Here is a 14,803-nt window from a genome sequence, read left to right as displayed (position 1 = left end):
CTAACTGAGCTCCTTGTGGGTCTTTTTTCAGCTCACACCAGGTGGAAAAGCAGCTCAGGCTGGAGTAGGTGTGGGGGACTGGGTGGTCTCCATCAGTGATGCCAATGCTGAAGAAATGACCCATGTGGAGGCACAAAACAAGATTAGAGCAGCAACAGACTCCCTCACCCTCACCCTCAGCAGGTAGGTTGATCTGCCCATGCATAATGCAACAACACTGTACTTTTATCTCATGCTCACAGGAGCATAAATCTGTACAATGCACATACTACCCTGTTTCATTTTCATTCGAACAAGATGAGACATCATGATGTCCCTGAAATACTCCCCTATATAGCCGTTTTTACAAAACAGTGCTGTCAATTCGCTGCAATCCTGTGGCGGTATCAGGTAGCTTGTGGTCGTGTATATGTGGTCAGACTGTAGCAATAATGTGGTGCAATCATATCCTTTTGACAAAATATTACACACTGTCGGTATAAAGGGGCTCGCCTTCTCGTTGACTGTATTACTGCAGTTAAAGGCTGGCTGTCGGAGAACTTCCTTTGCCTTAACGAAAACAAGACCAACGCCATTCTTTTTAATCCAATCAATCCAAAGCATGCACCTGGTGACTTCCCTCTACCGTTTATAAATTTGAAATCTTGTGTAACCAGTCTGGAAGTGAAACTTGACTCTGATCTGTCAATGAGTTTACAAATTAATGCTACAGTCAGATCTTGGTTTTTTTCAACTACGTCACAACTCACGTTTGAAGTTAATAGTCAAACGACCACAGCTGGAGTCTGTTGTTCACGCCTTTGTCACCTCACGTTTGGACAATGCCAACTCAGTACTTATTGGTGTCAGTGTCTCAGCAATTGAGCGTCTTCAGAGAGTGCAGAACACAGCGGCTAGATTCCTGACAAACACCTCTAGACGCTGTCACATTTCACCTGTACTTGCACGCTTGCACTGGCTGCCTGTTAAATATCGTATCCAGTTCAAGGTTTTAACCTTTGTTTACAATACCCTGAATGGTCAAGCCCCTACTTATCTGTCAGAACTGCTTAAGCCTTATGTTCCACCCAGAAACCTGAGAACGGCAGATCACTTGCTTTTGTGCATCCCAAAAATGAAGTATATCTCGTGGGGAGCGGGTCTTTGCGCTTGCTGCACCTAAACTTTGGAATGCTCTCCCTCTTAGTGTTAGACAGACCTGTCACTGGGTCGATTCAAGTCTGTACTGAAGGCCTACTTCTATCATTTAGCTTTTGATCAATGACCAAGCTTTTATTGTTTTTTTAATGTTTTTATTTTGACTTTGGGTTTTTTTTTTTACTCTAGTATGTTTCTTTTAAATTTTTAGGTTATCCCTTTTATCTCTTATATGATCTTTATCTTGTTTTTATCTTGGGGTTTTTCCTTTTTACTACTGTACAGCACTTTGGTCAGCTGTCATGCTGTTTTTAAATGTGCTTTAAGTAAACTTGGTATGATATGGTATGATATGGTATGGTATGTTATGGCATGTTATGGCATGGTAATATTCAATATATTTGCCTGCCAGAGCTCAGCAGAAACTCCCCACGTGATCATGACACCTCCCTCTGTTGCGCCAAGGTGCAATCACTCTTTATAAGACAGAGAGCGGGAGAGAGGCGTCTGTCATCCGGTTCTGGAGCTCATGCGGGCTTCTGTGAGCTGGATTCGACCCAGAAACCAACAAGCCAGTCGAGCCGGTATTTTTAAAAATGATCCTCTCCTGGAGGTCTGCGGCAGTTCAGATCTGGTTCCGACCCAGAAACCTTCTGGAGCACATGCAGGCTTCTGTGAGCTGGACCCATACACCAGCTCGACTGATATTTTTAAAAGCTGCACATCCTCTCCCGGAGGTCTGTCAGTAGCCAGAACCACACTGGAAGTGAAACTGCCATTTATGATAGACAAAGGAAAAAGGGGCCTGGACCAGGATTGCTTCTTTAAAGATTCTAGGGGCAGAATACCATAAGGAGATCCAGATTCAATTCAATTCAATTCATTTTTATTTATATAGCGCCAAATCACGACAAGAGTCGTCTCAAGGCACTTCACATAATAAACATTCCAATTCAGGTCAGTTCATTAAGCCAATCAGAAATAATGTTTCCTATATAAGGAACCCAGCAAATTGCATCAAGTCACTGACTAGTGTCAGTGACTATACAGCAATCCTCATACTAAGCAAGCATAAAGCGACAGTGGAGAGGAAAACTCCCTTTTAACAGGAAGAAACCTCCAGAGAATCCTGGCTCAGTATAAGCAGCCATCCACCATGACTCACTGGGGATGGCTTCAGCTGAGTGACCAACTTTTCAAGCTCAGATATAGACACAGTCCATAGATGTAGTTTTAGGGAGAGACGGGCTGTAGTTTTATACATGTTGTCAGTGTGGCCCAGAGCGACACTGGGACCGCAGAAACAGGAGGGGAATTAGAATTCTCAATAGCAGCTCAAATAGTTGCAACTATATCAATGAAAAAATTAAGGAATTCCTTGCAGGTTTTAACTGTTGGGGCAAAGTACCAGAGTCAGAAAAATCACTGCCTTAAAAGAAAGCGCACGGATCATGAGAGTTTAGCCTAATTTATACTCCTCTGTCAGTTTGAGTGTGGAGTGATGCATATGCATTGACGGAAATGTTTTACAGTCACATATATTTACTATTGGGTTTACATTGTTTTAATGCATTTCAGAGACTTTTTGTAACCCGAACAAAATTGTCTCTCATTCTCCTCCACCTCTTCATGCGATCATCACCTCTAAATCCACATTTCTCATTTCCATACATGAATAAAAGACTTGCTGCGCATCTTTGTATTTCTTCAGTCACGGGTTGAATAAACGTTCATATTGTCAGAGGGTAACATAAGAAACATGACAGTGGATTTAAAATGTGTTTAATTGTCAAAAGGTTTAAAAACAAGCGTGCAAACAGATGATGAGCATTATTAAACATAAAACTCTCAAAAAGATTAACATTAAAAGACAACTTAACAATTAAAACACCTGGTTAAAACTTGTTAAAAGGTTTAGCAAAACTAGAAGGTGCTTTAAAATCCACAAAGATGATAAAAGTCTTAAAACCAGAACAGAGTTGACCTTTAAAACAACAAAATCTAACATCACAAAGATCATATCTCAGTCAACATGAGTTGACATCTAAGAGGGAATTACCCTCAATGAGACCATTAGGTGGTCATACCAAAAGATCCCATTGAATCGTCTCAGAGTTCTAAAATTATTTTAAAAGTCATCACTCTTGCAGTCAAAACCATTACAGTCAAAACTCATCACAAAAACAAAAAGGAGTTTAAAACCAAGATGAGGTCTGGAGGACAGCAGAACCCCTGCACTTCTGCCTCCTAGACTGCTGGATGGCACAGCCTTTTATCCCAAGTGTGGCTCATTACAGGGATTCGGCTCATCTGTGCTCCTCAGCAGCCTGGAGGAGAGGAGGAGTCTGGCTGATCACTGGGGCTGGGGGATCTTGGCTCTTGCTTCTGAAGAGGCCATGCTGGTGGCCATAACATCTGTACAGTATAGTTCACAAGACTTGGAGTCTGCCCTATTTCTATTTTCTTTTTGCCCTCCTGCAGACTGTTGCAGGCCTGAGAGCCAAATTTCTGCCCTGTGCCTTGGTTTCCTGATCCTAAAAGGTGCAATCTCATCCAGAATATTAGTGTAGATCATGTCAAAATGGAGGTTAAGCTCCTCAGTGCTAAATGGCATTGAAAATAGCTTTTCCCCAGTAAAATCTCACAGAACTCAGCAATTTTAACTGCTTTTAATACACAACAACATCTCACATGAGAGGATATTACAGCCGGCAGGCACAGTAAATTAAAATTACATAGAATGGGTGAGTGGTCTGAACAAACAGGGCACATGTTGTGTGCATTTTATGTAAATTACTATGCACAATTGATCTAATTTTAATCACAATTACGATCTGAGTTTTGAACTTTGGTCGTTCATTTTCAAACTGTTGATTTCTCCTACTCGGAAGTCGGAATTCCTGAGTACCAAGGAGAAAGCAAACGCACCATTAGCTGGTTGCAACGGAAGCTAGAGTATAAAGCTAAAGTTATCTTAACAGTTTATTTACCTGCTGGAGCAGATTTAGATGATGATAGCCAAGCCCCCACAATGCTGGTCTAAAATTGAGGCCAATGCGGAAGTGAAATAATTTGCAGTTCCACCCTCATCCGCTGGGGGCTGGTGTCAGAAGCGAGCAAATCCTCATTGACTCCCATGTTAAAAATACCAATTTCACAGCAGAAATAAACATGTTTACAGCCTGGTTCCAAAACATGTTTTTGGTTTAAATTATCTAGTTTACACTCATGACAACTCTGGGGGGGGGGGGGGGGGGGGATTTTTTTCTCACTCTTCTGCTTAAGTGTATTAAAAGCCTAAAATTCTGTATAATTAATGAGCATCAGACCCACGTGACCACAGAGCTAGCTCCGTGGAAATGCCTCAGTAGAGCCTCGGTCTCGCCTGAAAACTGTTCCGCGATTTAGAGTCTCTGAACTTAGACCAGTAGTTGTAGCGTTTGTGTATTCTTTTTGGATATTATTTGTGCAATTGTTGGACAAAATGTCTTGCTGTGGTATTAATTGCACTTCTTTCTACCATGCTGCTTGCTGTGTTTACATCTCGCCCACAGCGACTGATTACATAACGCTCTTGCGCATGCGCTGCTGTCTATCTTGGGAAATCCAGCACTGAATGCTAGTGTGTAAGAGGCAAAAGGTACAAAAACAAGTCACTGTTTCATGTGACGTGAATTGGTCCTTGGTCATTGCCACGGAGTTTGGTTAGTGCCTCAAAAAGTACCGAACACGGAACCCATTCTTAGCAGGCAGGGAAGGCTGTCTGCTTCAGGGAGTGTGCTCATTGCTGCTTCCTGGTGGACAAAGTCAGGAAGGACATCCACTGGATTTGTAAAGCCACTAATGTTCCCCTGTGTGTTACTTTGAGGCTTGGCACACATAAACTGTGGCTTCTTGTCATGACGCCTTCTTTGTAAGTATATGTATACAATGTAAATGTAAATATACGTACATAATGTTGTGGCTTGCTAAACCTGATCTTGTCTTCTGCTGGACATTTTTGGAAGTTGTTTACTACATTTTACGTATTTTGTTTTGTTTTTCTGACACCCTATAGTTTTATTCTGAGTGCTGAAAATGGTTAGTTACAACTGTTTTTGGTTTTCACTGCAATAAATATGTCTTTTTTTGTTTAGGTTCAGTTTGTATGACAAAATGTAGAAATTACTTAAAATTCACATAGGTGAGGTTTTGCTGAAAAGAATGATGCCAAACAAGGCATAAAAAATAAAATATAGAGTGAAATATAAAAGCGAACACTAAAGTTAGTCAAAACGGCTAATTATACCACGGACTCCAGAGAAGTAAAGCACCTAGCTACCAACTTACTAACATTTTTAATATCTCTTGGCTACTTTCTGTAGAACTTTGCCTTCAATATTTCCTGCAGTTTAGCAAAACATTATGAAAGGGAATGAAGTGCTGTATGATATCAACTGACCAATCATAAACCTTTGTCTGTGGATCTCACTCGCTAAAAAATGTTTTACATGCTAATTAAATTCAAGACACCGCAAGCCGAATCTAAAGTGGATTTACAGTATGTTTTATCAGGACTGCAAATTCTCACTTGATGAGTGTAAGACACACATTTGACTGTTTTCACGCATTCTCATGCCACAACTGCAGTTCCTCAGGCTGATAAATAATAATGGTTAGTGGCAGACCACCAGGAGGCTTCACTCACACCCAAAAGACAGGATGTCATGTGTGGGAAGAGGCATGATTTGTGTTCCTTTTGTTTGTTGTGATGTGTTGCACTAATTCACTTGGAGTGAATAAATGATGTGATCAGACGTAACTTGTGTCATCCTTGCATTCCTCCACTTTGGTGACCCCATGAATTAACGTCTGCAAACGACAAGGCAGCTGCCCCAGTGTCGGCCCAGCAGGTTTCTGCCGTTGCAGTTAAGCTCCCGGGTTTTTTGCAGCATGATCCCCAGTTTCTCAACGGATAGGATCTTTTTGGCTACCAGGACCTTCACAAACCAGGCGGTAGTACTGGTGACCCCTTAGATGGAACTCAACCTACAGGCTGCTCCATGACACCAACAGAGTGTTTAATGGTGGCTGGGATTACCAGCTGTGGATGTCGGGGAGCTGGGCTTTGTTTCTACCACCAGCATTTTGGCACCAAAGCCTGGCGTTACCTCCCTGTATGTAGTTTTACACCACAGGTCAACTGTTAGCGACAAAAATAAGTTGCTGTTCATTAAAGACTCAAGATCGAGAAAACAGTTCTTGGTGGATTTTGGCATGCAGAGGAACTTTATCCCCCCGACCATGGCCAATGGGTTAGCAGAGGGCTGTGCGCCTCACTTGGCTGCAGCCCACACTGTGTGCCTTGATGAATGTGACTTTCAGTGGAACTTGACTGTGGCTGCAGGTTCAAGTCCTGTTTTAGGTGCTGATTTTCTCTGTGCTCATAATCTTCTGGTTGATATGGCTAGAAGACATGTGGTCAATGCTGTTTATTTTATTCCCATGCCTTGTGTTACATGGGGGCTGGACCAGTAATGCATGCGCACATTCATTCCGCTAGCGATGTTTCCAGTGGTTGTTATCAGAATTCCCCACTCTGACTGTGCCTACCTTCTCTAGCTCAATCGCTAAGCAGTGTTGAACATTTTGTTCCCATATCTGGACCCCCAGTGTTCGCACACTCCACTAGGACCCAGCAAAGTTGGCTGTTGCTCATGCAGATTTGCTAACATGGAACGCTTAGGCATTGTACGCAGGTGTTACAGCACATGGGCGTCCTCATTACACATGGCGCACAAAGCAGAGGGGCAGTGACGTTCATGTGGGGATTTTTGCCACTATTACAACATAAGGGCAAACAATCGCTACCCCACCCCTACATTCAAGCTTTTTCTCCCTACCTATCCACCATTCATTATTTCGAGGGTAGGTTTGATGGGTGCTGAAGATGTTTCTAAAACCACTTATTCTGCCTTTTGTAATCTATAGTGGGCTTGTAAGTTGGCCTACAGCTCCTTCTAGTGGCTGCATGTCGTATTGTTTTAGTTGCTCTGAAAAATACTTAAAGTACAAGCAGAAAAAACGCGGCAGAAAATTAGAAGGTGGCTGAACATTAAGAGCAGCAAATGAGCCGTGTTGAGCAGTTACCAGTTTCTGATTGTTGTTGCTTTTGACAAGATATGTCTGTAAGTATTAGTTAGCAAAATAAGGATTATCTTTTTAATTTTTGTGTGTAAACAGTGTAATAATTTGTATATTTCATGATGTTATGAACATTTTATTTGTGTTAACTTAATGTTAGCATGTGACAGGTCAGTTTGCTAGGCTAGTTGGCTGATCTCTAATTTGTATTCTTTCAGTTTTATGATGGTCAATAGAAGGCAATGGTCTGAGGCCGTCTCCTAAAAAAAACCTGATCTTATTTCTAACTTTGTAGGTCTTTCTCTTCTTATCATAGACTTCAAAGAAACTTTTTTTCTGGCAATTCTCAGCCATTTTCAAGAGAACCCAGTGACAACGGCAATGATTCAAGGGATATCGCCCTGCACTTAAACTGAATGTGCATGCACAGGAAGTGAAAATTAACCCAGGAACGAGTCTGTACGACGACCGCCTGCGTGAAAGCTTTACCAGAATGATCGACAGTAATGTGGACCAAGGGTTCAGATCATCCACCCGGAAGAACAAGATTCTAAGCTATACCTTTTAAGAAATGCAAAAGCTTTAGTGCAAAACTGATAGATGAGCGTAAGTCATTTTAAAAGAAAATATAATCTGTTTTAGGTGCTGTGGCTCTACTCAGCATTTAGCACAAGACTGCAGGAAACAGACATGTTTCATAACTGCATCCAGGTCCACCCCCTGCTCCAGCTGAGAATACTGAAGCTGATAAAAAAGATGGTTTGGAGACACCGGATAGTTCAAATGTCTCAGTTGGTACTTAATGGACAGACATCTGTGGTGATGCAGAAAGCTCACATTTCTGCTCAAAAATAAGTTTTGTTTAACTATCCATCTGGCAAAATATAACAAGCAAGAGAAAATGTACGTGGTTCTTGATGAACCTAGTAACAAGTCTCAGTTTTTTAAACCTTTTAATATTAAGGCACACCTTTAAACTCAGAACTTACTCAGGAATGTCAGGTAACGTTGGCAGAACAGCATTTAATTTTCTCATTGCGTCAGTAAACGGTAGAGTAATGCTCTCACTCCCAAAACTGATTGAATGCGACATGATTCCAGACGACAGAAAAGAGATTCCTTATCTATATGTTGCTATGACATTTCCACACTTACAGAAGGTAGCTGATAAAGTACCTCCTGTAGCTCAAGTCCCTATTCTATTGCTCTTAGGAAGAGACATTATACAGGTACACAAAGCCAGAGAGAAAATCAGTGGTTCACACAACATCCCCTATGCACAGCATTTCGATTTAGGCTGGGTTATAGTTGGCAAACCCTGCATGGGGAAGATGCATAAACCAGCTATTGTGAATGTTCTCCAAACACATGTTCTTCAGAACGGCCATGCTTCCCATGCCCATGCCCCAACACGTTCCATATCAAGGAGTCAAGTGGGTACAACTATCATTTTAAAACCACATCTACCACCCAAATTGACATTGAAAACACAAACACTGATCAACTTCTAGAAAGTTTTTCACAAAACAAAGTGGAAGTACTTTTGATTTGAGGCTGATAAAGAGGGGAACATTATTGACAAGCAGAACCCCATTTGCAAACAATGCCATTGAAGTTTTCTCTTAAAAGGAGGAAACACATCTAACTTAATAAAACACCTGAAAGACCGACATCTGGACCTGATAAGACAGTTCAAGCAGGTACGTCTATTGTTTGACTTTTATTCTTTAAGAATATTTTTTAGAATTTCCATTTTACACCTGCAACAAGCTGAGGAAGACCATAGAACACCATAGCAAACTCATAAACAGCCAACAGTTGGAGAAGCTTTTCATACGTATTAGGGCTGCAACAACGAATCGACAAATTCGATGAAAATCGATTACTAAAAGCGTTGGCAACGAATTGCGTCATCGATTCGTTGTGTCGCACAACTCTTCCAAAAGCCGCCCCCCACCCCCCACCCCCCTTTCCCGCCCGCCGTTGCGCGCAGACCAGAGCAAGTCAGATCAGCGCGAGGGAGAGCCGGCAGATCAGCGCGAGGGAGAGCCGCAGATCAGCGCGAGGGAGAGCCGGCAGATCAGCGCGAGGGAGAGCCGCAGATCAGCGCGAGGGAGAGCCGCAGATCAGCGCGAGGGAGAGCCGCAGATCAGCGCGAGGGAGAGCCGGTACCGGCTGATCAGCGCGAGGGAGAGCCTGCAGACTTGCGCTGCTGCGAACCGGTTCCGCATTGTTGCGCAGCGATCCAGGCAGCTGCTTCCAGCGCACGGTCCATTCTCAAAGTGGCGCAACCAAAAAACTATAATTAGCACACGATCGTTCTTGTCTGCACATGTTCTCTATTTTCTGTCTTATTTGTGCCTGAAGCGCGCTACTGCGGAGCTCATCACCTGTGCTGTGGTGATGTCACCTCACACAGCATCGAAAACGTGCTCTGCGCTTTGCGGTCAGGAGATCCCTTTGATCTGCTCAAAAGTAACTGATGAGGTGAAAAGGTAAGAATCCAGGCAACAGATTTTCTGGAGAATTATGAGGAGATGCAGGAAGATGAGAGACAGACAGGACAGGAAAATAGTTAAATAAAAACAAGAAAACAAAACAAAGTGTTGAAAAGTAAAATGTAGGTAGATTTATCTCCACTACACGTTTTTACCAGTAAAAAACAAGTTATACACATGTCATATTTATACATCTGATACAATTCAGATCACCTTCAAAACTCAGTCACACACCCAGGGCCGTTTCAAGACATTTTGGGGGGCCAAGGTAAAATGACCCCACCCACCCCCACCCCCCATAACTGGGCTCCCCAGAAACCTCTGTGTAATTCATACCCTCTCCAGGAGTGTTAGTTATACAGTGTTTATAAAATCCCCTCAGACATTACTGACATGTTCTAATATTATCAGATGAAAAGCTAAATTATCAGACATGCTGTCTCATCTGCTTCTTTTCTAAACTTGCAAAAAGTAACAAAACTATTTGAAAGCCACTATTTGTGGATTCTCTGAAAGTTTCCATGGAGTGTGTGACAACTTATTTTTTCATTGATCCTATCGTCTAATCTCCCAGCTGAAACAAGCATCCTTAATAATCTGTGCACAAGAAGCTTACCGATGCTGTAGTAAAACAAAAGGTATAATAATTTATTATTAATAAAACCTTGTTGCAGCACTAAAGCATAAAAATGAGATTTTGCAATAAATATGCTAAATATTTACATATGAATTGTTTTAGAGCCCTTTTATTGGCAGAATCTGATATTAATTTAGTTCTTACAAAAAATGGGTCCCAACATGGTTTGTGTGGTGTTGCCATAGAGTGACGTCATAGGCACAGATCACCTGTCCTCTTGTTTGGAAATGGAAATATGGTCACCCTATATTAAACAAACTGTCCACCCGGGCTTTTGCGCTGCACAGAGACGCTTCGCTGCCTACGACTGAACGTCAGTTGAGAGTCAGTCTCATGCAGACTGACCAATGAAGAGAGGGCCTCAAGTTAAGACCCTCTCCTCATTGGTCAGTCCACACGAGGTGGGTCAAAGGTTACTCTGGGCGGGTTACGTGTTGTCAGGCATTCAAGTATTGAGTATATTTACTGCATATTACAGTAAAATATTCTGTATGTGACCACATTATGGTGATCCTCGGGTCGTGATGATGGAGCCCTTGAATATTGTTGCCCAGGGTACAACAAAGTGTTAATCTGGCCCTGGTTCCGCCGTCACATTCCCGCAGAAACTGGTTGATCACACCGGGGCCAGACCACTAGCGTGTGGTTTTACAACCACAATGTCCTCGGAAGCAAAAACGCTTTTAAAAGGGAGGGAGGAGTCCTAACTGTTACTGCAGGCGTGTTGTGTGAGAGTGCAGTTATATACTGGTTAATATATTTTTGGGTTCAGTTGCTTTCATGTGGCCTAATGTGAGTCTATTTGGGATCATTGGAATGATCAGCAGCATTTCTTGATGTGACTTTATGGCAGTTGCCCAGGGCATCATCACAATTAGGATGGCATTCATTTACTTTTGTTTTATTTGGTATTTTTTCAGTCATTTTTGGAAATAGTGATCAATTTTGATTAATTCACAGCCTATGTTTAATTACATTTAAAATAAATGTCAACAGATGAGATCAAACAAAACAGATGAGAATTGCCCTCAAGCTGTTTAACTTGGACCAAGCATTTTAGGTCACAGATAGATGTAGCTTAGGGTCTCTGTCTATACACCTTATAAGACAATTTAGGTGATGGCATGTTGTTTTTCTGATATTGAACTGTTTTCTAATAATGTTGTGTTAAATAAAGTGAAGAAAGGAGAGAAATAACGTTTCCCTAGCAGTTTTAAAAAATTTCCCCATGTAATCCGATTAATCGATTAATCGTGTCGAGACCCCATCCGATTAATCGATTATCCAAATAATCGTTTGTTGCAGCCCTAATACGTATGGATCAAGTGCCTATTTATACAGTTCAAAAATGTGGATTCCAGCAAATGCTCCATCAGTTCAACCCAAAATACCAGCGTCCAAGTTGATACTTTTTTATGTACATTAAGATTACCCGCATCTACGCGCATGGGTGGTCAGGTCCTGCGCGGACCAACTGTGTGAGGTAATCTGGCACCTTTTCAACCTGAGTCTGAGGCTGGGAAGAGTCCCAAAGCTCTGGAAAACATCTTGTGTAGTTCCGGTGCCAAAGACTTCACGCCCCAAGGATTTTAACAGCTACAGGCCGTTGGCTCTAACATCCCATCTGATGAAGACTGGAGCGGTTGGTTCTGGTTCTGGTTCGGCGCCTAGTGGGCTCTTCACTGGACCCGCTTCAGTTTGCCTATCAAACTGGCATTGGTGCTGATGATGCGGTCATCCACCTCCTGCATCGCTCGCTCACTCACCTGGAGACTGTTGGGAATACTGTGAGGATCAGGTTTTTTGACTTCTCCAGTGCCTTCAATACCATTCTTCCCTCGGTTCTGAAGGACAAACTGAGTGAGTGACACACACACCGTACCTACGGGCTCATGAGTTGCTAAAAACGGCTAAATGTGCACGTGCGGCGTGCTAAACGAAGTGCCTCGTGATTTTTATCTTGAGAGGCGTTATAGAAATGATAATTTCTTCTTCTAAACACGTGCAGCTTGCCCCGATTGCTGTGAGACCGGGTTGGGGGGTGCAGCTGTGGTTGGGACAATTATTACATTAACTGATGGACTTGTAAATATATAGTTTATAAATAAGGTAGAAATAGATAGAAATAAGTTCCTTACGCTGATAAATAATAACTAATCTCTCTGAGGACACGGTGCTAGTTCACTCTCCTACAGCACCTTGACACGACTCAATTAATGTTGTGCAATATTTTGTGAACATCAATTTATTTGCGTTTATTTGTTATAAATGCCACTGTATAATTCTTGCTGTCAGTATTTGCAAGATATTGGTATTTGGGTCTGTACTGGTTAGACTTAAATGAGTTAAACCAAGGTCTATAGCCCTTGGGTCATAGACTATGAGCTATAAGTATATTGGCCTTTTTATACTGGGAATCAGGAGTTATTTTAGTGATTATCTTGTTTCTTATGTTTGTCCTGATTGTGCCCTGAGCAATTTTATGACTGAATAAAAACAAATAAAATCAACATGAATAGAAAAATCGTCCTAAATAATCGTGATCTCAATTTCAGTCACCATAATCGTGATTATTATTTTTGCCATAATCGAGCAGCCCTACTTCAACCATTGAGCATACAGGACATGGACATTGAGACTGTGGACAGTTACAGGTACCTTGGGGTCTATTTGAACAATAAACTGGACTGGACTCATAATTCAGATGCCCTGTACAGAAAAGGGCAGAGTAGGCTGTACCTACTACGGAGACTGACGTCATTTGGAGTTGTGGGCCCTCTCCTGAAGACCTTTTATGACTCTGTGGTGGCCTCAACCATCTTTTATGGTGTGGTCTGCTGGGGCAGCAGCATCTCTGCGGGGGATAGGAAAAGGCTAAACAGACTGATCCGCAGGGCCAGTTCTGTTCTAGGATGCCCCCTGGACCCTGTGGAGGTGGTGAGTGACAGGAGAATGACAGCTAAACTGTCATCCCCGTTGGATAATATCTCCCATCCCATGCAGGTGACTTTGACAGCTATGAGCAGCTCCTTAATGGGCTCGACACACGGGAGGCGACACCGCCTCTCCTCCATTCATTTTCAATGAGACATGCGCGACAAAGCGATAATCACGGGTCTCTCTCCTACTAAGCGAAATGCGAAAAACGTGCGTGTGAAATTTTGCACTCGTGCACGGCACGTGCACGGACGACCCAGCGACGTGATCCCAGAAAGTTGAAACATTTTCAACTTTTCATCGCTGTCGCTCGGACGAGGACCAATCAACGGAGGTTTCATTCACTGACCAATGAGCGGACATAATGCTCCACACATCTCCGAGCAAACATGAAGGAGAAGTTGATTATTATTATGTTTTATATAGTAAAATCAGAAGTAAGATTTCACATAATTCTAGCAGCACCTTGTGAAACATCATATCTACCACTTTATTAACTCTGAACCGCTTAAATAACCTTAATTCCCTCCAACGTGACACAGCCAAACAAAACAACGGAAGTTTCGATTTCGCCATGGAACAGAACGCGTAGACGGCTTTGCAGCTGGCCGCTGCCGCGGGTCGCCTCCCGTGTGACAGGTAATAAACGCAACAGCGACAAATTTTGCTGATCGCGGTCGTTTGTCGCCTCCCGTGTGTCGAGCCCATTAGTGGGAGACTGCGGCACCCAAGGTGTGGGACAGAGGGATTCCGGAGGTCTTTCCTCCCCACTGCTGTCAGACTCTACAACAAATCTGTTGGATGAAGTGTACTCTGTATTTCTAAGCTGTATATAGTATGGTTATTTTTTACTCCATTCTTAAGGTATAAATTATCTATTGTATTGAGTTTATTTTATCTCATTACGATCGAACTTATTGTATTTTAGTGTTTTCTCCCTCTGCTGCATAACTTTTACTTTTACTTTTACTTTGGCTGTAAACAAAACAAATTTCCCACTTGTGGGACTAATAAAGGTTATCTTATCTACAATTAGATCAGAGAGATCATAATGCAGAATCTCACAGAGAACCCATTTTACAGCGCCACCACAGATCTTTGGACAAGTACAGCTGCAGACACTTTAATGTCTGTAACTCTGCAGTACATTACCAAACCATGGGCGGTCTCAACACCCATCACACTGCTGAAAGTTTAAAGGAATCCTTTGTTAGAAAAACTTGAAGACTGGAAATTTGACATTGCAAAAATGTCAACAACAAGAAAGCCTTTGAGGACTACACCTGGATTTCTTGTTTTGGACATAATCTCCACCTTGCTGTAAATAAGGCATTAGAAATAAAGCGGGTGTCTGCTGCTGTCAAGGCTTCGAAAAACAATTTCTGCTTTTGGAAGGTTGCCAGAACTTTCACCCCAGCTGACCATGAAACAACAGGATTTGTCCGTTCCAGACCACAAACTCATTCATGAT

The 14,803-nt window shown here is 42.3% G+C and overlaps 1 protein-coding gene across 3 annotated transcripts in view; it reads left to right on the top strand.

Moving 5' to 3' along the window:
* pdlim7 (PDZ and LIM domain 7) overlaps positions 1 to 14,803 on the top strand; it is a 138,211-nt gene that overhangs the window by 34,461 nt on the left and 88,947 nt on the right. For all 3 annotated transcript variants that reach the window (XM_054738928.2, XM_054738927.2, XM_054738930.2), the window contains one exon: positions 32 to 183. In XM_054738928.2, coding sequence (XP_054594903.2) covers positions 32 to 183 — 152 coding nt within the window. The remainder of the gene's footprint in view (positions 1 to 31; positions 184 to 14,803) is intronic.

The sequence above is a fragment of the Nothobranchius furzeri genome, chromosome 1, assembly GCF_043380555.1.
Source record: "Nothobranchius furzeri strain GRZ-AD chromosome 1, NfurGRZ-RIMD1, whole genome shotgun sequence".
NCBI lineage: Eukaryota > Metazoa > Chordata > Actinopteri > Cyprinodontiformes > Nothobranchiidae > Nothobranchius > Nothobranchius furzeri.
Note: the sequence above shows the minus strand (reverse complement) of the source record. Positions and strands in the feature narration are given on the sequence as shown.